The sequence below is a fragment of the Cryptomeria japonica genome, chromosome 2 (genome assembly GCF_030272615.1).
Source record: "Cryptomeria japonica chromosome 2, Sugi_1.0, whole genome shotgun sequence".
In the NCBI taxonomy this organism is placed as follows: Eukaryota; Viridiplantae; Streptophyta; class Pinopsida; order Cupressales; family Cupressaceae; genus Cryptomeria; species Cryptomeria japonica.
The window spans coordinates 648694117-648720387 of record NC_081406.1 but is presented as its reverse complement, the minus strand read 5'-3'; the positions used below and the strand labels follow the sequence as shown (position 1 = coordinate 648720387).

The 26271-nt window shown below is 38.2% G+C and overlaps 1 protein-coding gene across 1 annotated transcript in view; it reads right to left on the bottom strand.

The window, feature by feature from the left end:
- The window catches only part of LOC131054650 (peptidyl-prolyl cis-trans isomerase FKBP12), a 70231-nt gene extending 45725 nt beyond the window's left edge, over positions 1 to 24506 (bottom strand). The window contains exons 1-3 of the mRNA XM_057989199.2: positions 24319 to 24506; positions 15446 to 15479; positions 15257 to 15318 (exon numbers count right to left, since the gene is read on the bottom strand). Of these exons, the coding sequence (XP_057845182.1) occupies positions 15257 to 15318; positions 15446 to 15479; positions 24319 to 24406 (184 nt within the window). The 5' untranslated portion in view covers positions 24407 to 24506. The remainder of the gene's footprint in view (positions 1 to 15256; positions 15319 to 15445; positions 15480 to 24318) is intronic.
- Positions 24507 to 26271: the final 1765 nt, after the last annotated feature.

Below are 26271 nucleotides of genomic sequence, written 5' to 3'. Positions count from 1 at the left end.
GTTGGTCACTACCCCGAGTATTTCCCAAAGCACCCGATTACATGTTCCCACCCCTAGATTCACACCTACTCTTGAAACACTAGTACTGATCACACTGCACCTCGCCCCTGGCTATAGCTTCTCACATAGACTCCAAAACCTCAAAGACCCTATCTCCTTCGAAACTCGATCTGGCACACCACAGACTCTCTCGTGAGCCGACGATGACTTACCCAGTACAAGACCCAGGGCCCTCCCCGAACGGGGACTCAAATTCACACTGCTTTCTTTGCTACTTCTACTCACCACTGCACTGCAATCACTCTGAAAACCTTTGCTCACTAGAATATTGTTTTGGTCCTCCTTGGATTTCTCCACCATGAACCTTCGCCTATAGGAAGTAAAGCACAATGTAGAAATGTTCTCTCGTGAACGGGTGGGGTGCAGTGGTGTGAGTAGAAGCAGCAGAGAAAGCAGTGTGACTTGGAGACCCCGTTCAGGGAGGCAGCCTGGGTCTTGTACTAAGTAAGTCATCGCTGGCTCACGAGAGAGTTTGTGGTGTGATAGATCGAGTTCTGAAGGAGATAGGGTCTTCGAGGATTTGGAGTCTATGTGAGAAGCTACAGCCAGGGGCGAGGTGTAGTGTGATTAGTACCAATGTTTCAAGAGTAGGCGTGAATCCAGGGGCAGGAACATGTAATCGGGTGCTTTGGGAAGTACTCGGGGTAGTGACCAACAAAGTAGTTGGAATTGATTATAGACCGATTCGAGGGCCATTTCTTTATATCAGTAAAGCTATCTATTTGCCCCATTATTGTGTTCATTGTGTAAAGATTTCCATTGTGCGTTGTTGTGCAAGTGTGTGTGCAAGTTCTTGAGCTTGGGAGTGCTAATAGGCGTAGTCCAAGGTCTTGGAAGTGCTTGAATCACACAAACAAGTGTCGAAAAGATTGTCGGTGTCGTGCGGGTCAATCTAGCCCCGTGACAGTTGGTATCAGAGCACAAGGTTTTCATACCCCCAACCTAGCACACTGAAGGAGTTTAGTTTTTCAGCATTCATGCCAAGGGCCGAGGTTCCTGACAGGGAGTCAGAAGGAGGGCAAGGCTCACCCTGTGGTCATGTAAATGAAAGGAATGCCACCTTGAAGACTAAGGATAGGCTTAATGACCTAAGCAACTGTTTGGGGTCTTTGAAAGACGCAGTTCTTTCGAAGCACATGGACACTGCAGAAGGACGATTGGACTTAGCTGAAGGAGATATCAAGGATCTCCAAGTTTTGTATGGTCAGGAGCAGATAAAGAGACCAAGGCTCGAAGATGAGTTGAATAAGGCACTCCTAGAGATCGAATTTGTCAAAAGTTGTGTCTCTCGAGCAAGGATTTCCAAGGGACCAAGGGTTTCGCCACCTAAAAAGTTTGAGGGTGACCGAGATGACAAGGTGATGGAGAATTTCTTCTTTGACATGGGAAGGTACCTGAAATCCATGAGGGGATTGACGGATGAAGAAAAAGTGGAGACGGCCACAAGATTCTTCACTGGAGGAGCTAAGCTTTGGTGGAGGGCCAAACTTCAGGATATAGAGGCTGGTAGGCCGGTAGTCAAGGTAGACACATGGGAAGAGTTGCGAGATGCACTCGAGGAGCAGTTCAAGCCAGAGAATGCAAGGTGGACCTCCTTCAAACAGCTTTCAGACCTAAAGCAAACAGGGAAGATTAGAGATTACATCAAAGCTTTCGGGGTTCTTATGTTGGAATTTCCAAATATGGACCAAGATCTTAAGTTATATCACTTCTTGAAAGCTTTGGCTCCGTGGGCTCAGAATGAGCTCCAAAAGCTGAAGGTCCCAAATGTCGAAGAGGCCATTTCAGTCGCGGATCATCTGGTTGACTACAACGATTTGCCGAAGGCACAGGGTGCTACAAGTGGATCCAACCTCCCAAGGAAAGACAAGAAACAGTTCCAACCCAAGGATGAAGGAAAGTCTATGGGGAAGGGGGATTCTTCAAGCAGTAAACAGAGTGGCACATGAAAGTCCTCAAATAGCAAAGGTTCAAGTAAGGGTTCGAAAGATGCCAAGTCAAAAAATGACAAGAGAGGGCATGGATGCTTCATTTGTGGTGGCTCAGAACATTGGGTGAGAGAATGTCCGCAACGACAGAGGTTGAACTCTACACGGATGCCAACAGACCAGAATGGTCAGATTGCAGCGATGGGTGTGATCCAACGTTTGAGTGCAGTGAATGCCACCGAATTGCTTGAGGCCATAGCTGCTGAATCTAAGAACTGAAACAAGTTGTGTTATGTGGAGGCCCAGATAAATGGGAAGTACACAGTGGCTATGGTGGATTGAGGAGCCACTCACAACTTTATCTCAATCAGGAGAGCTCGAGATCTGGGGTTGAAGGTGCAAGCGGACGCATGCTCTTTCAAGGCGGTGAATTCCCCATTCAAGAAGATACATGGTATAGTCCGAGACATACCATTGAAAGTCAACTCGTGTCAGGGTCACATGGATCTGACAGTGATCGAGATGGATGATTTTGAGTTGATATTGGGTCAAGAGTTCTTGAAGATCGGTAAGGTTGCGATAATTCCTCACCTGGATTCGTTGGTGTTTTTGGATCCTAAGCAAACATGCATAGTGAAGATGACAAAGAGGCGACAATCTAGGAAGGCTCCAATGGTTTCAGCATTGGGAATGAAAAAGGCAACTAAGAAGCATGATAAGAAGGTTGGGATGAACTAGAGGATGTGCAGGAGACACCCATTCCACCCAAAGTAGAGGAAGTCATTTTGGAGTTTGAGGACACAATGCCAATCAAGCTACCTGCTCAACTCCTAGCGAGAAGAACTATAGATCACAAGATAGAAATGGTACCAGGGTCGAAGCCACCCGCACAAGCTCCGTACAGGTTATCTGGTCCAGAGATGGTAGAACTGAAGAGGCAGTTAGAGGAACTGCTTGAGGCTGGTTACATCAAGCCATCTCGTTCTCCGTATGGGGGGCCTGTGTTGTTTAAGATGGAACATTGAGGTTAAATATCGACTCCAGAGCCCTAAACAAGTTAACCATCAAGAACAAGTATTCCCCTAACTCTTATTGTTGACTGTTTTGACCGCTTGTCTGGGGCAAAGGTCTTCAGCAAACTTGATCTTAAGCAGGGTTACTATCAAGTGAGGATTGCAGCAGGAGATGAAGAGAAGGTTGCATGTGTGACCAGGTATGGGTCATACGAGTTCATGGTGATGTCATTCGGGCTATGCAATGCGCCAGCAACTTTTTGTACACTCATGAACGATGTGTTCCGACCTCTGTTGAATAAGTTTGTGGTGGTGTATTTGGATGATATACTGGTTTACAACAAGAACATGGAGGAGCATAAGCAACACTTGGTAGAGGTATTTCAGTTGCTCCGGGAGCACAAGCTCTTTGTCAAGAAGGAAAAATGTGCGTTTGCTCAGGAAGAGGTGCACTTCATGGGGCATATCATTGGAAAAGGATTCATTCGTCCAGATCCAGAGAGGCTGAGAGCAATCCGAGATTGGGAAACCCTCCAGAATGTACATGAAAGGAGGTCGTTTCTTGGTCTGGCGAATTACTACAGGAGGTTTGTTGAAGGATTTTCCAAATGTGTTGCGCCCTTAAGAGAACTTCTAAAGAAAGACCGGAAGTGGAAGTGGTCAAACAAGTGTCAGACAGCCTTTGAGACACTCAAGGAGAGACTCACATCGGCGCCAGTGTTGGCATTGCCTGATTTCACAAGGCCATTCGAGCTTCAAAGCGATGCTTCGGACTTTGCAATTGGAGGGGTGTTGATGCAAGATGGACATCCACTGGTTTGCGAGTCGAGAAAGTTGTAGGACAAGGAGAGGAATTACCTTGCCCATGAGAAGGAAATGACGGGGATCACGCATTGTCTTCGAACTTGGAAGCACTATCTCTTGGGGACGCAGTTTGTGGTGAAGAAATACAATGTTTCCTCAACTTATTTCAGGACTCGGGGGAAGTTGATTCCAAAGCAAGCCAGGTGGCAAGAGTTCTTAACAGAGTTTGATTTTGAGATCCTCTACAACCCAAGAAAGAAGAATATTGTAGCGAATGCTCTAAGCAGAAAGGGACAGTTAGCTGCTATCGAAGGGGACCAAGAGGCACGGCCCGAGGCTAGATGAGTGGAACTATCTAGCGAGGTGTTGGAGTTTATCAAGGAGGGTTATCTGATGAATCTTCAAGCAACAAAGTTGTACAAACAGGGAAAGGAGGGTAAGACTCGGAAGTTCAGTGTCAGTGATGGATTGTTGCTATTCACCCAGGATTGAGTTTACCTTCCTAAGTGGAAGAATGTGAGGAGGGAAGTTCTCAACGAATGTCACAACAGCCTGTGGGCAGGCCATCCAGGACAAAAGAGAACCCTTGCGTTGGTTGAGAGAGGCTTCTACTGGCAGAATATGAGGAAGGATGTGGATGAGTATGTAAGGAGTTGTCTCATATGTCAACAAGACAAGGCGGTAACAAAGCCTCCGAGACGATTGTTGCAGCCCTTACCCGTACCAGTGAGAACATGCGCAAGCGTGAGTATGGACTTCATCACAGGGTTGTCGGAAGTGGACAGGTACAGTAGCATCATGATCGTGGTTGACAGGTTCTCGAAGTATGTCGTATTTGTTCCGTGCAAGGCACCGTGCAGAGCAGAGGACGCTACCGACTACTTCAGGAATGTTGTGAAGTATTGGGGTGTTCCGCTGAGTATCATTAGTGATGGGGATGCTTGCTTTACCAGCAACTTTTGTAAGGAAATGTTCAAGTTAATTGGGACAAAGTTGCTCATGTCAACGAGTCACCATCCGAAGACAGATGGACAGACAGAGAGGACCAATGGGATTCTGGAGGACTATCTCAGGCACTTTGTTTGGTCGGACCAATCCAACTGGCCTAAGTTGTTGGACCCAGCACAGTTTACTTATAACATGCAGAAGAGTGCATCGAGTCAGTATTCACCTTTTGAAATGGCTACATGGCAACAGCCACTAACTCCTCATACAGTGTTGAGTGGATATGTCGGGGACTGTCCAGATGCAAAAGATAGATTGAAGGAGTAGCAAGATCAAGTAGATCATGCAAGGCATAACTTGGTCAAGGCCGCAGAAAGATTGAAGCATTATGCAGACTCAAGGATGAGCAATGTGGAGTTCAAAGTTGGTGACAAGGTCTTTCTCAAGATGAACCCAGTTCAATTTAAACCACCCAAGGGGTTGAGTGCAGCACTTGGTCGCAGATTTGATGGACCATTCACAATCACGGAGCGGATTGGGAAAGTTGCATATAAGCTAAAGTTGCCAGCTCATCTTAGAGTCCACAATGTTTTCCATGTCAGCCAACTCCGTCCATATCATCAGGATAAAGAGGACAACACCAGGAACATACCAACCCGAGGACCAACATTTGTCAAGGACAGGCCGGGACTAGAAGTGGAGGAAGTCATTATTGTAAAGGAGAGAGGATTTGGAAACAGGAGGTGGAGGGAATTTTTAGTTCATTGGCAGGGCGCCAGGGCCAGTCCCGAGAAGTGGCAACTTGGGAGAAGGCTGAGAACCTCTGGAAATATGAAGCCCAGGTTTTGGAGTTCTTGGATCGGAACTCCAGCCTCCCTTTCTAAGTACAAACAAAGTTGGGGGCCTCCGCAACACGAGTCTAGGACTGTATTGTCGGCGTCAAGGACATCACCTATTTTAGGTGGGGAAGGATGTAAGGGGCTGCTATCTCGAGGAGGTTAGTAGTCTTATGGGGTGTAAGTCCCCATTCGATTCTCAGTAGGTGGAAGTTGTGGTGACTAACAAACGGTTGGTGTCAAACTACAGTTGTGTGGGAACTAGACGAAAAACTTATATGGGAGGGACGCAGAGTATCCCACGCGTTCACGAGAGAACGTTTCTACAGTGTGCTTTACTTCCTATAGGCAAAGGTTCATGGTGGAGAAATCCAAGGAGGACCAAAACAGCATTCTAGCGAGCAAAGGTGTTCAGAGTGATTGCAGTGCAGTGGTGTGAGTAGAAGCAGCAGAGAAAGCAGTGTGACTTGGAGTCCCTATTCAGGGAGGGGGTCTGGGTCTTGTACTGGGTAAGTCATGTTGGCTCACAAGAGAGTCTGTGGTGTGCCAAATTGAGTTCCGAAGGAGACAGGATCTTTGAGGATTTGGAGTCTATGTGAGAAGCTACAGCCAGGGGCGAGGTCCAGTGTGATTAGTACCAATGTTTCAAGATTAGACGTGAATCCAGGGGCGGGAACTTGTAATCGGGTGCTTTGGGAAGTACTCGAGGTAGTGACCAACAACATAGTTGGAATTGATTGTAGACATGGTCGGGGGCCATTTCATCATATCAATAAAGTTATCTATTTGCCCCAGTATTGTGTTCATCGTGTAAAGATTTCCGTTGTGCAAGATTGTGCGTTGTTGTGCAGGTTCTGGAGCTTGGGAGTGCTAACAGGCGTAGTCTGAGGTCTTGGAAGTGCTTGGATCCCACGAACAAGTGCCGAAAAGATTGTCGGTGTCGTGCGGGTCAATCTAGCCCCGTGACAGTTGCAAGTATATAAACTAATTGAGCTAGTTTAACTTCCCAAGGGGTGTCCCATTGTTCTCTATCTCACAGGATCCCTAAAGCCAATGTTTTGCTCTTAGATCATTGAGCAAATGACTTAGGAATGACAACTCCAAGAACGAGTGATATTGTAATCTACATGCATGAATACATTCTAAGATCTATATGATATGTTAAAACTATGATGATTAAGTTAAGATGAAGATAGTGATATAATAAAAGATTAACAAATTATCCTAACATGATATACTAGATTAGCATGAATATTCTATGATATGGAAAATGCTTCTAAATGCTATGATGATGTTTTAACAAAGAGAGGCTAAAATGCTTAGTAAATTAGGCTATAATGTAGATGCATAAAAACTTGGATCTTTTTTTTGGATAATGAAGAATGAGAGCTCTATTTATAGGGAAAATAGGGCAATGGATGGTTAAGATTGAATAATCTTAACAAGGGCTAGGACTGAAAGTTAATCAATCCATGTTTACAATTCTCACCAATGAAATGGTGACGATTGTTAACAAAAGGTTGCTTGAGAGGAGATGCAAGAAGCATTAAATGCCTGAGAAGACATGAAGGTTACCTTAGGAGGTAAGGGTTAAGGTTAGGTTAGGGTTATCCAATGGATAAAGATTTTACCCAAGGCGTAAACTCTTGTGCAAGGGTTAAATGGATAGCTATGGTCAAAGCCATAAATGTTTGATGAGACCCTTGAGTCAAAAGGATAGTTAAGTTAGAGGAAAGTCTCTAACCAAAGGTCAAAGGTGAGTTAACCATAAATGGTTATGTAAGAGCCTTTAATGGTTTGGAAGACTTTAGAGGTTAACCATTTGAAGACACAAAGCCTTTAATGGTTATTGAAGACTTCAGAGGTTTTGAGAAGTGACTTCCTTTTACTTAGGAATGTGACAATAATCAGGAGATGAATTAGGCTAAATTGGAAGCGATTTAGAAGAATCTAGAGGGGGTTTAGGAGGCAAGTGGGAGATGTAGGAAAATGCAAGTGGATGGGGCAAAAGGAATTTAATTGAAATAAAATTACTTTAATTCAACCAAAATAGATGCAACTTGCATAAATACAAGTGGGGGGATTTTATAAATAAATTAGATTTATTTATTTGCAAGAATCAATTTAATTAAAAAGGGAGGAAAGGGTTTTAATTAAATAAAGTGATTTATTTAATTAAAGGCTAGAAAAGGTTTATATGAATTTAATTAAATAAATTGAGTGATTTAATTACTCAAATAGATGAATGCGAAGAAATTAATTAAATTGAATTTAATTAATAAGGGGATATGGTCAAAATAAATATTAAATATTTATTTAGGAAGGTGGTCAGATTTACACATCTACACATAGTAAGTCTAAAAAGCATCAGAATTTAATTACTAACTAAATTGAATAAATGAAGGGTTTGTAGTTTTCCAGATTTAAGCATAACAAAGAAGGGAACAAAATAAGAACAAGACACGGTTACCCTGGGAAAACCTCTTAGGAGGAAAAACCAAGCCAGAAAAGATCCTCAAATCTGATTATGAATTATGTTCATATGAGGGTTACAACACTTATCTCAAGTACTTGAAGGTGTTTGTACTTAAGACTGATAATGTCTTCCACAAAACTGCACTTTCACAAGCATCAAGTAGTCACATCTGCACCTTTAACCCTTCCAACAGCAATCAGGTCCAAACCCTACGTTGGTTATGTATGAAGTCTGCTCTTTGGTGGACAGCAACCTTATCCCTTAGTTCGCTCTCTTCATTAATGAAATTCGCACCTCAACTGGCATGTGTAGTTCGCTGATATGACAGGGATAATTCGCTTTAATTGCAGATGTAGTCTTCCTCTTGAATTCGTATTGGTAGGCACATATATTTCGCATGTATGGAAAAACTGAATGAGTGAATGATAGAGTGAAGTTGGAGTTTATTTATATGGGGAATAATAATCTTAATCATGTCGGCTTGCATTATGATTTAATTACTTTTATTTATTTATTTAACCGAAAGCATTAGGATAGGGTTGGCCCAATACATGGTGGCGTGTTGGCTTGAGTGTAGCATGGGATCTTCATTTGATGCCGTGAGCTATAGGGCTCAGCCCTACACGTTGGGGAAGGGGCTGGCCCTCTTGGGCGGATTCCAATGTTGCCCATGGCAATTGGAATCCACCATCCCTAATTATAATCAACAAGATTTACACGTCTACACATAGTAAGTCTAAAAAGTATCTGAGATCAAAAAAAGGGCACACTCGCCCACCAAAATCAACCAATCAAAAAACTAGAACTCTACTACCCACCAACCCGCCCATCTACAACAAAATTTGCTCGATCATGTCTCAAAAAATCGCCAATTCAAAAAGGACATGTCACCATTAAGAAAAACAAAAAGCTCCAACTCACTGGACTTTCCTTCGGCGGTTGCATCTCACCACCCTGGCATCTCTGTTCTCCAATGCTCTCGTCAACCTTGGTCGCAACACCCTTCTTTGCTCCCGTTCGGCCTTTGCCTTTGCCTGAGCAATGACGCCCTCTACCTCCTTGATTTCTATGTATAATTTCAGTGCATCCCATCCCCTTTTGGCCTCCTGCCTACAATGAAACCTACACATTCCTTTTGCCCACCATAGAAAGGGAAATATACCAGTATTACCACCATTCCCACCGTCCTCCACCCCTTCGTGAGCATCAAACCCCACTCCCGGTTCCACCCATTCCAGAAAAGAGTCCATTCCAATTAGGAAAACCTCATGAATTATCATTTGCATCACCTTTTTTACCATGGTCGTGTCTTCGCCCAGTTCCAACCCCCACACCATAATGAGGGCGTAAACATCCATTCTGGTTTTGAATCTGTATTTTACTTGATTGAAAGCCCCCCCGACCACTATTGCCGCACTCTAGGCCAACAAATCATCAGGAAACTTGAACATGTTTTGCAACTGGCCTATGGTAATTTCACCGAAGAAGGCAAAGATCTGTCTTCTGCTTCGCAAAGTGAAATTGGTCTCCATACTTGCAACAAACCAATTGTACTACAGCTCCAAATTAATACGAGCACCTTCGCAGAGCTCTGTTTCAACTAAAATTATCTTCTTAAAGACGCCTCGAAAAGAAGGGGGATGAAATAAATGCCAACTCATGACCCGTAAAATCATCATTAGCAATGCACCTCGCTTATCTCAACCGTCGTCTTTCTCTTGCCATCTTCTAACACCGTACACTCCATCCGCAGTGTCATTAAATGAGGCCACCCGCTCCCTCAAGATTGACATTGCAAAAATCCTCCCATCTAAAGTCACCCACTTCACCAAAGGTGAGAGCCCCCCATTTTGATAAAATTTCAGCCTCGACATTACCCATACATTTGATATGGCTTAACTGAAAATCCTCAAAATACTTCAATTCTTCCAGGATATTATGGATCCACCCTTGTAAATGCCATGCATCAATTCCTTTCTTCATTAAAGCCAGAATGATAATCAACGAGTCTCCCTCCAAGTGAACTTTCCTCGCGCCTAGCTTCTTGCACATCCTAACAGCCAACATGGCTGTTGTCGTTTCAGCCAAATTGTTGGTACCATCCATCAATGTCTAAGCACCTATAGCCAACGTATCACCCTTCCAATCCCACACAATAACCCCTACCCCTAAAGGTCTCGGATTGCCTTTGGAAGCTCCATCAAAGTTCACTTTCCACCAACCCTCCAACGGTCTCTCCCATTTAATAATCAAATTAGAATGGTTGGTTTGAACGCAACTAATCCCGGGCTGTATTACTGTAAATTTAATTATTAACAATAATATTACTGTATTTTTGTAAATTTAATTATTAACAGTAATATTACTGTATTAGTAAATTAATAGTAATATTACTGTAATATTGTAAATATTAAGTGTATTACTATAAATTTAATTATTACTGTATTACTGTAAATTTAATTATTAACAATAATATTACTGTATTTTTGTAAATTTAATTATTAACAGTAATATTACTGTATTTCTGTAAATTTAATTAAAATTGTAAATTTACTGTTAATAATTATCAGCAATGGTATTACTGTATTACTATAATTTACTGTAATTTAATTCACTTTATTACTGTAATTTAATTTACTGTTATTTAAATTTAAATTACAGAAAATTTGAATGTCATTCTCTCTGAAGTTATTAACATTTAATATTAAAAAAATGCAAATTTAAAATAAATGTGTTCAAGTGTCTATTTTATTTGCCTACAATATCTCTATGCTATGGAAATGCCCTAAAATATCAAAAAAAAAGTAGTTTTTAATTGTTTTTCTGCAATTTTTTACGTTTTTTTGTAAATCCAATTTTTTCCCCAATTATTCCCGATTTTTTGAAAAAATCTTATACTTTTGTTTTGCCGATTAATTCCCCAAACGATTATTGCTTCCTTGGTTTAGTTTGGTGAAACTTTTTTGCTCATACTTTTGTTGGATGGATGATTTTCATTCAATGTGTAAAGTTAGCTTGAGCTTTTGATGTGGATGCTTAACTTCTACTTTGAGTAATATTGTTCAATTGTTGGTATTATTTATAAGTGTGAAAATCTTGAGCACAACCTTAAAAGATTGCACATGCTTTGCGTAGTTGTCCTAAGTGTGGCGAAACAAAATGTTATTAGTTTCGCCCAGTCTTTACCGTCTCCTGAATTCTTAGGAATAGATTAGAACTTCTAAACCTTATCTTTTCAGTTTTCTTGAAATCCATGATCCAAGTCCCAGATGATAGATCTTCATTCCGAATTGAACAAGCCAAGCATAAGCCCCCCTGTGTATTACCAGCATATCACAACACCCATTGAGCTTATCCACACGTCAAGACCTGACAAGAGAAACCTTGGAATCACCATATGATTTTCTTGCAATCTTAACATAAGTGGTGGTTTTTCAAGAGAGGATAGAGTATCCTCGGGTATTTTATTCTAATGTTCGGTATATGATAAAACGTACACCAACAGGTGGCATGTGGGCAATAGAGCATCAAGACATGCGACCTTCAATAAGAAGACTTTTAGCAAACTTCAAGAGCAAAATGCATGTATACAGGTAAAGCTTGGTCATGATGCTAAATATTTTATTACAGGGACTGAAACTGTTTCTTTCTGTACACCTTGAAGTGGTGTTATTGAACTTCATGATGTCCTATATGTCCCTGGATTAACAAAGAACCTGCATTCAACTTCAGCCATTATGGATGAGTTTGATGATCAACAAGTTACCATGAAATCACAACCAAGAACATATTCAAGTATTGGCATGTGGGCAATAGAGCATCAAGACACGCGACCTTCAAAAAGAAGATTTTTAGCAAACTTTAAGAGAAAAATGCATGTATACAGGTAAAGCTTGGTGATGATGCTAAATATTTTATTACAGGAACTGAAACTGTTTCTTTCTGTACACCTTGAAGTGATGTTATTAAACTTCATGATGTCCTATATGTCCCTGGATTAACGAAGAACCTGCATTCAATTTCAGCCATTACAAATTTTATGTATGTGGATGAGTTTGATGATCAACAAGTTACCATGAAATCACAACCAAGAACCTATTCAAGTATTGGCCAGAGGTATGCAAAAGGGTGGTCTTTACAAGTTGATTGCTAATCCAATCAAATAATAAGCCTTAATACCTGACAATGACAAATTGTGCAAGCTTCGAATTAAAAAATTTGGTCACTTGCACCATGGAGCTCTCTATCTCTATTGAGGGATACGGTGCAGGGATTACTTTACTTCAAGATATAGAAAACAAGAGTGTGCAAGGGTTGCACAGCTGGCAAGCATGCCAAGTCTGCTTTTCTTAGCAATGAACATAGACAAATTGTGCAAGTTTTGGCACAAGAGACTTAATCACTTTACCATAAAGCTATCTACCTCTCTTACGGGATATGATGCAAGGATTGTTAAACTTCAAGATATAGAAAATTAGAGTGTGCAAGGGTTGCACACTTGGCAAACACAAAATCTACTTTTCTTAGCAATGAGCATAGATCAAGAGGGATTCTTGATCTAACTCATTTGATTGTACGTGGACTTATGTCAAAAGCTTCATTGACATAAAACATTTATTACATTTCATTCATTGATAATTCTTCAAGAAAAACCTAGATTTACTTCATGTAGACCAAAGATGAGATCTTACGCAAATTTCAAGAATTCAAAGATCTTGAGAAAAACTTAAAAAAACAGGAAGATTGATATTTTGAGGTCTAATAATAGAGGTGGCATACCTCCAAGACTTTGATACTTTTTGTAAAGATGCAAGGATTAAAAGGCCAACTATGACTTACAACCCTTAAATGAGGTTGCAATGGGAAAGAACGGGTCCATATTAGAGATAGCAATGGCCATGATTCATCACCTATATTTACCCATGTTTCATAGGGTAGAGACCTGCAAATGTGTTGTGTGCATATAAAACAAGTGTCCTCACAATGTGTTAAGAGGACAGGACTCTAAAAGAAGCTTTCACAAGAGAGAAACCTAAAGTTTCTCATTTTCAAGTGTTTGGGAATCCACATTATAATAATGTGTCTGAGGAGAAAAAAACTAAATTTGATGCCTCCAACCTGAAGTCTGTTTGTGGGATATAATGAATCTTCTGAGGCTTACGAGTAAAAATAAAAGTGAGTTAAGATGTGAAATTTGATGAGATGCTTGGTCCTAAAGTCTCAAGAGCCCCTGTTGAGGTTGATGAAAGTGAGCAAGTTGGTTGTTTCAAATTTTAATCAGCAATATATAGCAGGACAGCTGCAGATTGCCAAGTTCTAGCACAATGACAGATACCTCAAAGCTACCTAAGACAGTCAGGAAGCCTAAATGGCTTACTCAGACATTGTAGAAGGCACAAGAACAAGTAGGAGTACCAAAAACTTCTTTCAAAGAGAGTCATCCACCAAAGAAATTTCTGAGTTATGTTGTTTTAATGTCTTTCATCATTCATGCAGAGCTTTCTAGTTTTCAAGAGGCAAATTCAAAGCAAGTGTAGAAAGATGCTATGACAAATGAATATAACATCATTACATCGAATGATGCTTGGTAGATTGTGCCAAGATCCGATGGAAAGTTAGTGATCAATTCCAAGTGGCTATACAAGGCAAAGCATGCAACAGATGGGAAAATAGAAAAGCGCAAGGTCAAATTTGTTGCAAGTGAATTCTCTTGGAAAGAACAAGTTGACTATGATGAGATTTGTTTCAATTGCAAGATAAGCTTCTATCAGAGTAATTAAATCTCTGATATCTGATATTGGTTGGTCTTTATATGAGATATATGTAAAGACAACATTTTTCAATAGCAATATAGGAAAAGACGAGCATATAAATCAAGCGAGATGGTTTGAAGTTCATAGTTGAAAGACCCATGTATGCATGACGAAGGAGGTTTTGTAGGGCCTAAAGCAAGAACCACAATCTTAATACTCACAAAGTGATTAGTACTTAGTGAAGTTGGGCTTCACCAAAACTGTGGCAAATCTTAATCTTTATTATCTTTAATAAATCTGATTTTGCTGTTTTATTCTTGTATGTAGATGGCCTGAGATGCAAGGGGAAGTTGGCATCCAAGTTTGATCTGAGATTCTGAAGGGATATTGGCCTTACGCACTATTTTTTGGTTCTTCAGGTGCGGCAGGGTATAAGAGAAGTCTTCCAAACTGAATGAAAGTACACAATAGAGATTCTAAAAGAAATGTCAGAAGATCAATTGTGTGTTCCATGCTGTTCCAATAATTCCAGATTTGAAGTTTACTGTAGATTCAAAAATCAGATTTGGTGAAACATTTTGTGTACAGGCAATTTATAGGTTCGCTCACATATTTGATAAATACTAGACCTAAAATTTGTTTTGCAATGAATACATTGGGTCAGTTCCAGTAGGTGACGTTAGTGCTAGGAAGAGAACTTTAGATTTTTAATCCCGGTTAGGGTCAACTACGATATCCTAGTTCAACAAGAAGGAGGAAGTAATTACATCAAGCTCAGCTGAAGTAGAGTACATAGCAGCTGCTTCAAATAAAAAATCCACAAACCATTTTACTTCTCCAACTAACTATAAAAAATCAGTGATTTCACTTGTTGGTTTCTCAAATTACTTATTTTGGTTCAAATGTATACATATTATGATTCTACAGCTGGAGATGAAATATAAAACAAGCTATCAATTTGATTCATGGTTCAGGGAAAGAGCAACGTCATTCAAAAGCAATTAATTATCCATCAGTTTACCAAACTGGTGAGCATAACCAATGAGCACAGCATTCATAGTAAACTCATAAATTTTTAACATGCTCACCAAAATTACAAGATGACACCTTGTAAAAAAACTTCTGCAATTGGTGAAGAATCAAAAATGATGAGCATGATCTGACTTTGTTGTATCAATGCTAATTGTGAACTAGAAAGCACTATAGCATTTCAGGATAGGTACAAATGCAGCACAAATAAATAATCGCAGTGCAAATTATGTAACCCATACTTCTTATTCCTCATGGGACCCAAAGATAGACTATAAAGTTTGAAAATGTTTAGGATACTTGGGAATTTATTCAATAGTGATGTTTGTGAAGAAATATATACTTATCTGCAGACATCCTTCCTTTTGCAGCTGTTCTCTGGAATAAATTAAGAACAGGAACAAAGATTTACCTTTAATAACATTTCCCTGTCCTATTTTAAATGTGAATGGTTGTTGTCCTGGATCTTTTGTGCTGTTCAAGAAACAAATTGTAATAATCAATGATAAAAATACAAAACTTCATGTTCCAAAGAGAACCGTTTGAAATACGTAATTCAATTGAACAAAATTAATTTTTTTTAAATACACCCATGGCTTACCTCCAGAACTTTTGTGACAGGTCACCATTCTTACCTGCATTATAAAAAGGGCAGTAGAAATTAGACAAAATAGAGCAAGATTTAGTAACCTGAGATTTCATGACCAAACTTGGAAAGTAATCATACCTTTCCAATCCACCTAAACCCAGGGTACGGAAAACGAGCAAAGAACATGAAGATAAATAAGGAATATAATTAAAAAATGCAAATGAACAGACTACAAAAGAAAATGGGAAGACCAAGAATTGCAAACAACAATGACGAAGCTTCGCTACGTAATAGTAAACACTATTTTACGAATGAGAGAGACACTGTCCAAATAGCAAGTACTATTCCCAGCCAAAAAGAACCAGTATTACTCAATTATAGTGGGAGATATAAGAAGCAAATACTGAATAGTACACAGAGCATGTCAAAAGAGATAAAGTAGAAACATCTGTTTACGTCACTTGACAAATTTTACCATCAGAGTGCAAACAGATGGAAGAAAATGGCATCCAAATTAGGCTTCTTCAATTTCAGTTTCATAAGGGTCAGAAATACATTGAAAAGGGATTAAAGAAGCACATGCTAAGATAATACTTTCATATCACTGTAGCCATTAGAATATGCCCTGCCTGAAGGAAGGAAATCAATCACAGAAATGACTCTCATAACTCTTACTAATACAATCCTTCAAACCAGACTCTCTTCCATGCTGAGGCTACCGTTAGAAAACCATGAATTTGAACATTTCAATAGCCAAGTTCTTAACCACTTTAGAGCAATGTTATGCTAATTGTATACACAGACAACTCGCAGACAAGACAGGGAGACGTCAAAAGTCCAATTTGGATCTGTTTAGACTTTGGATAACTAAGAACCCTTATTTTAAAGCTAATCAGAAACAGGGAACAAGTTATATTATCCAGCTTTAAGCATGAAGTGGATATTACAAGCTGCTTTTGTTATCCTCAAACATTCTGGACATGACCAAGTCAATTAACAATGTAGGTTGACATGATGACATGTCACAAACAGGTATTTAAGACTTCCCCAACAAACATTTGAGATAAAGTCCATCTCCAACAAGGTTGGAGCGGCAATATTTTAAACTGTGGTTCTTGGATTCTAGGGTCGCAATTGAGCTCATTGAGCTGAACGGATCTGCTGTTGCCACCTTCCCCTTTAAAAGGGCATATTTGCTCTTTGATGATCTCTCATTCATTCAGGGATGCCTCCTGCCTTCCCTTGATCCAACCAAAAAAAAATTGGACTCATAAAGGCAGGAAAAAGCCAGCTGAAAATATTGCCGCAGCACACAAACTACTCTAGAATCAGCCCTCAAAGCCAAATTCAAACCAGGTAAGCAATGTTTAGTTCTATCATGGAACATATGAGATCTAGGGTATATCTGATAATAAAAAAGAACTAATCTTTAAGGACCTCTTGTACAATAAGAAATTTGCTAACTCAAGAAACCAAATCTGACAGTGGAAATGCTAGATTCATTCGTAATAAAGTTTGGCCTGATGTGAAAGCATGAATATATCCTCAAACAGTGCTTCTTGGGGTATCATTACTGCCTGGCCACCTAATTTCTTGCTTGAAAAACATTTTTCTAAATGCCAACTAGATAAGAACTATTCTGACAGAAATGTAAACCATTACTATAACAAATATTTACTCTCCTAACCAGCCAATTGATAAGCAAGAATGCTAAAGATCCATCTGTAAAAATGCCTCTCAGTTCATGCCAGCAAATTAGATCGTTGGAGGGGACCTTAATCCAATTCTAAACGAAAATGAAAAGGACTTCTTACCATCCATAGATAGAGATCATGAAACTATGGAAGATATAATGAGCACTCGACTAAAAAGATATAAAACCTAGTAAAGGGACATATACTTGATCCAATAAGAGGATCAGATCAGCCTATATAGCAGCCAGGTTGGATAGATTCTTAATTTTTGGATGTCTATTGGAGACTTTCCAGCTTGCCCTTCTGGAAATTCTTCCAAACCTCACTTCTTAGCATAAGCCAATCAGCCGCTTCTCAAGAAGAAGATAAATTAGGGCTCCATCCCCTTTAAATACTCCTCAATTTGGCCCAACGAGGAGAATTTTGTGAAAGACATCAAATGGTTTGGCAATATACACCCTCCCATCCTTTTCTCCAAGTCAGAAATGGGTGAACAAGATTCAATCAGTGAGGACCTGCATAAGAAGATGGCTTCAGCATCACAGCAAAAATCAAAGCACTTTGGCCATCAAGCAAAAGCTTGAGAAAATTCAAAAGAATGTTTAAGAGATGAGACCTTCTGATGACATTCAGTTATTGAAGCAAAATAGTACAGTCAGTTGCTCAATTGATTGCAAACAAAGTTGTAGAACACAAGATATCACTGAGAGGGGGGGCTGCATCAGTGATTATAAACAATTTCAAACAGTGTGTGCAACCGGTAGGACAATGAAAGCACTAACAAGCAACCACACACAAGAGCACATCACATAACACTGGATATACGAGGAAAATGGGAAAAACCTCGATGAGAAATGCTGTTGGAGATCTACTGCTCCAATCCAGCCTCACAATGAAATACCAGTTTTACAATGTTTAGGGCACCAACCCAAGGAGCACCAACCCCTAGCAATTTATGGGCACCTACCCAAAGGAGCACCAACCCCTATTCTATTCTGAGCACCAACCCCTATTCTATTCTGAGCACCAACTCAAGGAACACCAACCCCTGCACCGAGCACCCACTCAGTAAAATACAATGAGATATAAAATCAATACAATGATAAACACTTGGTTACAAATGAGTTTTGTAACACCTGCAAACAATTCTCTCTGTCGGTCAAACTCTTTTATGTCACACTGCTTCTCTTCTACCGATCCTCTGTTCTTTCTGCCTAAATCCTCTACAACTCAGTTTCTGCTTTGCCGGATCTTCTCTGAAACTAACTCTTCTCTCCTTCACTCTCTACCGCTATCTTACCGGTTCAGACACTGCCAGTTTAACAAACTGTTATACTCTGTAACAGTTTACCGGTTACCTTAAACCTTGCCAGTTAAACCTCCCTTACCTGTTCTTCAACTAACACTCAGTCACCTCAAGATTTTGCTATCAAGACTTAGACTAATCAACTTGGCAGAATCACTCTTCATCCAACATGCTATCTTTTCTCTACACATCAGCTTAAGTCTTTGATCTGCATATTTATATACATGCTTTCCCACCAAAACAAAAACTCAAACTTCATGCGCTTAGGGTTTTCTTCACCGCCCTCGATCCGTATCAAATCGGATCTCATCTTCTTGAATCGACAACCTGCAACAATTCAGCAAAAAGCCCAGTCCTCTTTTTATTCTTCCTATAAACGTTTACTATATTTAGCAAACTGGACTCTATTCATCAATCTTGATTTTGTCGATCACAATAAATGATCTGACTGTTTCTTTCTCCAAATCAATAAGACGATCAAATATCCTGCTTCGATCATAATGTCAAAGAATAAAATCTCTACCCTTTGATCTGCTTTGAGCCACAATCCTCTACAATCGATCCGTGTTTTTCACAGTCGACATTTAATACCGACCTAGTCGACAACTACCTTGCCGACGCACCATTCACTTGCCACTGCATGTTCGCCACCTGGAGTCCATGTGACATCTTTGTCAACATCCAGCTCACTTGATTGTGTCGGTTCAAACTCAGTCACTGACCGAACATACCACCAGTATACACTAACCGATTAACCTTCATATCATGCACTTTTATGTTCTGTCGGTTAGGTCATGTTATACCAGACCGCACTCACTTACCAGGTTTGCTTGCTTACTGGTTGACAGACTTACCAGTTGACATCCCATACCGGTTGACATCAACATGCCAACAATCTCCAATGCTGGTAACATCTTGCATGCCGGTTGACATACTTACCGGTTGACATCAATGACAATACAATGCCAACAAAAGAAACAATTTGGAGGGTAATATCAAGGATGATTTGGCTAACACACTGCCTTTTCTTTTTAAATTAAAATTTTTAATTGCATAACTTATCTAGAGGAATGTGAATATGTGGGTGGTACTTAAACAGAAAACCTTTCACTACTGCAACAACTATGACTTTGTCAACTACTAGAATAACTTCAGCAATTCAAAAAATGAAAATGACAACTACCAAAGGTGATATATGATGGCATTTGTTGTCGGGTAATTATGTCATATTGTAATTAGAACGTTACGTGTGTTAAGGGTCAGTGGTTACGTGACGGTTGTAAGCAATTGGCACCGGACAACCTACACCGAGACCTATATATATGTACTTGGTTTCCTATTCCAAGGTGTAGATATTGTCGAAGAAAGTTATGTTATGAATGTACTGGCACTTGGCATTAATGAATACATATATTTGAGTTCTTTTGTTTACTTGCATTGCTGTATACTGCCATATTTCCTACATTTCTGTACTGTTGTGCATTGTTGAACACACACGCCCCTCGGGGGAAAACAGTATTGACCATAGAGGGATATTTGGTGTTATTTCTTCATTAATTTGCTGTACCTTTACTTGTGAGTCACATGATTTTAACTCAAATAATCTTGTTTTAAATAGCCCAACATGAAGTCATTACAGTTTTCAGAGGTGAAAGTGCAGCATTATGATTGGGATTTCTTATCCAGTGATTATGAAAAAGAACGTGTAATGTGCCTCCTAGGGCTCTAACTACGATTTTGCCAACAACAAAAAAAACACAATTCCAACTCAAGTCTCAAGGACATAATTCAATTTCAAACTATATTCTATACAATATTGTTAGTCATAACACTAAATTTATATACATATATATAATAGATATGTATATATGTAGATATATATGTATATATGTATATATATCTATACATGTATGTATATATATATACACACACACATACGTGTGTAGATGTATATATGTATATATATACATGTGTATATATACATACATATATATACACATGTATGTATGTATGTATATGTAGTATGTACACACACATATACACACGTGTATATATATGCATGTCTATGTATATGTATATGTATGTATGTGTGTGTGTGTACATATGCATATGCATATACATATACATATATGCATATATGTGTGTGTGTGTGTATGTGTATGTGTGTGTGTATATACATATATATGTATATGTATATTTATGCATGTACGTATGTGTATGTGTATGTGTATTCCTAGGGAGACCTGCAATTTTCCCAAAAAAAAACACAATTCCAACTCAAGTCTCGAGGACATAATTCAATTTCAAACTTTATTCTATACAATATTGTTAGTCAACATTACACACACACACACATATATATGTGTGTATGCATGTATGTATGTATATGTATATGTATGTGTATGTGTATGTGTATATATGTATATGTATATGTATATGTATATATATGTATATGTGTATATATGTATATATGTATGTATGTATGTATGCATGTATGACACAATTCCAACTCAAATCTCGAGGACATAATTCAATTTCAAACTTTATTCTATACAATATTGTTAGTCAACATTACACACACACACATACATACATTATATATGTATACATACATATATGTGTGTATATGTATACATACATATCAAACTTTATTCTATACAATATTGTTAGTCAACATTACACACACACACATACATACATTATATATGTATACATACATATATGTGTGTAAATGTATACATACATATTGACTATTCTTAAATAGTAACAATATCTCTATTGGAAAGCTTATATTTCTCAAGCTATTATATTAAATAAGTCCTCCCTATGATTTAGGGATGAATAGTTCTAACAAGAACGAGGTCTACTCGACATGGGTGTCGAACGTAAAGTATTTGACATGTTTCTTCTTGATTTAAATAAAGCATACTTTCGGTGATATAATTTAATTCGACCCAGCTTGCTTCCTCCTCTTCGGGCCCTTGATATGGCACTTTCGGCACATTTTTTAAACCCATGTTACTTGTTTTTTTTTTAATCTTTTTTAGGCACATATAAAATATTAGTTTATTTTTTATTATCGTGCAACAATTCATTTTATCTTTTTTAGGCACATATAAAATAGTAGTTTATTTTTTATTATCGTGCAACAATTCATTTTATCTTTTTTAGGCACATATAAAATATTAGTTTATTTTTTGTTATCGTGCGGCAATTCATTTCATCTATATAAAATATTAGTTTATTTTTTATGTATGTATACATATACACACATATATGTATGTATACATATATAATGTATGTATGTGTGTGTGTGTAATGTTGACTAACAATATTGTATATGTATGTATACATATACACACATATATGTATGTATACATATATAATGTATGTATGTGTGTGTGTGTAATGTTGACTAACAATATTGTATAGAATAAAGTTTGAAATTGAATTATGTCCTCGAGATTTGAGTTGGAATTGTGATTTTTTTGGCAAAATTGTAGGTCTCCCTAGGAATATACATACAGACATAAATATACATACATATACATATACAAATTGCATCCCCAATAAGGCCTTTATTAGGGCGCATAGAGACGCTATTCGGAGCCTCCTCGGCAGCCTCCCGTAACTGTGGGTGGACCAAGCGGTGCAAACAGTGTAATCCTTCTCATCCGTGGTGAGAGAGAGAGAGAGAGAGAGAGAGAGATACATACATACATACACTTCTACACATATACATAATATACATATACACATATACATATACATATACACATACACATACACATACACATACACATACACATACACATGCACATACACATACACGTAGACATATACACATACAACATACACAAAGACATATACACATACACACACACATACATATACATATACATATACATACATATATACATATATACATATATACACATAAACATATACATATACATATACATATACAATCAATTCACTATTAAACAATTTTCCTTTCATAGTCATATTAGGAATTTGTGGGGAATGTGTGCAAACCACAATCTCAAGGAGAGATTCCCTTGAACTGCGAGAGCATGGGTAGGGATTAGTCCATCCATTGCGGGTTAGTGTACTTGAAGGGAAACCTCAAGCCCAAGGGCACTCATTCACCCCCTGGCCCACAGTGTATGGTAGGATCATAAACCGACTCCATCCCTCAAGCCATCTTGGAGATATCACACCCTCCTTGATCAAGCTCAAGAGCACTGATTCACCTCCCAGCCCACAAGTGTTGCATCTTGGGGTGGCGTGCTTGATAAGACGCATGAAGATTGCCTTCCTCAACAAGCCTAGGAACACTCATTCACCTCCCAGCCCACGAGCCTACAACTCGGGTTGGCATGCTTTCTGCAGAGTAGGGCAACTCTCTCACCACTCATGACTCGAAAGGCTGAAAACACCTTTCTATTTGCAATTTACTCCATTTGGATTCCAAATAGACTATTTTAAGGAGACTATGATTAGTTTACAGTTACAAAATTCACATAATATAATCATCCTAAATTATTTATTCATAAATCACAATATAGATCTTTCATAACATATAAATCTACATGCAGTAAATTATTATTCTAATTTAAAGCTGGAATAATAGGTGTATTTTATTAATCTTTTGAATTTATTTACTTTATTTACTTATCTTCTTGATCATTTGATTTCACTTGATTGATGGATTGTTGTTCAATGACTGATATTTGTATGAATGATCAATTGATTGAATTAATTCCTTTGCTTGGATATATTTGAGGCATTGGTGAGTGATGATTAAGTGATTGTTGATTAGATGATTGGTGAGTGAGAGGAACTGAAACACAAACTCTTTCATCCACTCAGTAAAGCACAACAATTTGCACGCATAGATAGTGGAGAGTTTAGTACATGTGAATTCTAATTTGCATCTCATTTCACACAAACAACATGGCTACAAGGAAGGGAAAATGAAGTTGTCGGATATGGAGCCAAAGCATATAGTCTATAGTTCCAAAACGACAAGATGTTTTGATGGAAGTGCACCTCAAAACATATATATACATGCTAATATGGAGTAGAAACCTGAGAAAAGCTCACAATAATCTAGTTACACAACACATCAAAATGCTTAAGTAGACCAGAATAGCAGTGAAAAAGCACCATGCCTCGAGTACATGGAACTCCTAATAAACCCTAATATAGAGACTTCTATTAGAGACTTCTATTTCCACGATGCATAACAGTTGAAAAAAATGTTTTAAAAAAATGACCTAAAAAGCAAAAGACGGATCACTTATGTTTCTTTCCCTCGAGAATCGGATAGAAATCCTGAGCAACCTCTCTATGTCATATCCCAGAAACAAGGCGCTGCTTTTTCTATAACAAATTGCATCTCTTCTTTAGAATTATCATGTCATTTCCAATCACTAAAAATACTAAAAATGATTTTTAAATCATTACTACGCAAGATACCATTTTTCCATAGAGAAAATTATTTTTAAATTTACCTTGTATAATATTCAATACACTGTACATACCCTAACCTGCTTCTTATGCCTCATCTACTAAGTGCATGAAATCCTCACCATCAGGCCCACTCAGGCTATACAGTAATGCTTAATAAACCCTATCTTCTCGAATAAAACCTGAACTCATGGTCGAACAAGAAATCAAAATAAAAGCCTGACAATTTGAAAACAGCGAATCAAACCGCGAGAGTTAAGAACACAGTTCTTAGAAGAAAAAGGCCAAAACATTAATAAACAAATTCCAAATAGGTAATCTGATTTCTTCCTACATAGTTTTCTACATTACAATGAGAGTTTTGGGTTTTTATCAAATGTGTGAAAAGGCATAAAATGATTGGGAAAAAGTACCGAAGCCGGTGCAGTGAACGGTGACTGACTGGCCAGGGCGGGGCTTCGACCCATTGCCACCCCTCAACACTTCCTTCTCTACTCCCATTTTTCTGTCTTCTTTTCTCTTCTCTTCTCTTCACTTCTCCGCCTTCTCCAGTGAATATTCCGATACAAATACTCGTTGGTGTTACCTTCAGCTGAACACCTCACATGAAATAAATAAAGCCTCTGAAAATGTTAATTATTAATTAATTTGAGGTCTAACTAGGGAAAGGATCTATAGTTGAGCGCGTTTCAAGTTTTGTGATAGAAGTTGATTTAATGTTCAACTTTTGTACAACATTGCACGAATAGTTGTATGATAAGTACCAATAATTGAATGAAATATACCATTTGTTGTGAAAAGTAACCAATCATGTGATGCCACATCAGCGGCACGAGTATTGGGGCCCTTTTGCCCACCTATTGGTCTCACTTTTTTTGGGGGTTGTTTTGGACACCTTGGCAAAAACTATGTTGATGTGGCATATTTGATGATGTGGCCCTGAAACCTTAGTTATAAGCAAGGGACTTGCCAAGTAAGTTGTTGTAAAAAATTCGGAGTGATTTGAAATTTCCACGTAAGATTTTGAGAAGCGCGAAGTTAGGGTGCACAACTATTGGGTCCTTTCCCCTACATGGTTCATATTAAAAAAAAAAAAAAATTAACTCATGATTTGGTTAATAAGTGTTATGATGATCACACTCTTTCACTAGATCATAGAGTGTGATTTGAAATGTTGATGCAAAACTCTCACACAATTGAATCTAGAAATTCTTAACTATGAATTCATGAATTAGTAAGTGTTATGACGTTGTAGTTAGTATATTCTTATTAGCATACTTATATTTTCAAAAATCTATGTAAACTAGCAATTGTACATCTTTTGGTGCAATGAAATATCGATAAGTTACATTTTTTAGTGGACCAAATTGACAAATAGTGAAATGATTGATAGATAGATGATCTCCATGTTTACAAGCTTCACTTATACTTCTAGATGCTAATAGTATAATAAGCATTGCTACTCACAATTTATATAGGCCACAAAACAAAATTAACATAGCCATATCACAATGAAATCCAGTCTTGAAAACCAACCATATAGAAGTGATTCAATGGACACCGCAAATTCAACACCATGTCCTTGAGAGAATTGAGATAATAAATTCTCTTACAATGTAATCATTTTGCATCATTGTATAGATTTGTTAGCTTTCTTAGTGGTTATGAATCATCATGAAATAAAGAGAGGGATTGCAATTTCCAAAGTCTTAAGTTATGTCTAAATAAAAGCCACCTACCATGATCAATAAAATTGCTAGAGTGTACATGATAATTCCCTTCTCTAAAGTTGTTTTAGTTTGTTGAGTTAGGGTCAAAATTAATTTTTAGTTTTGTTGATTTTGTAATTCCCAATCCTTTTTTTCTTATTACATTTATAACAAGAGACGCAAAGTGTTAAGTTCCTGCCTATTGGATAAAGATTTGAATTAGTCTTAAGGTTTGGTAGCAATAGCTTTTAGAATAATTACTTTTAAATCTTTGTTAGAATGCAATGCTAGAAGGAAAAAAGCAACGAAAAATAATATTTTTGTACATGATTAATGAATTTTAAATGCTTCTACTCAGTGTCATGTAACAAGAAGCTGAGTCAGGCCTGAAAATATTTTTATTGTGAACATGAACTGTAAGGCAAAAAGTAGATAAAAAAATTGTCATGGGTGGAGGCATTTAAAACATGAACTATAAGGCAAAGAGCACATGAAAAAATTGTCATGGGTGAAGGCATTTAAAATATCTGGAAATGTTTGGCCATTATTTGATGTATATGAATTAGCTAGGCAAAGAAGTGATTTAGATTTTCCCTTAGCATTGTTCTATGCAAATATTTATGTAAGTGCATTAGCCATGATGTACAAGCTTTTGGA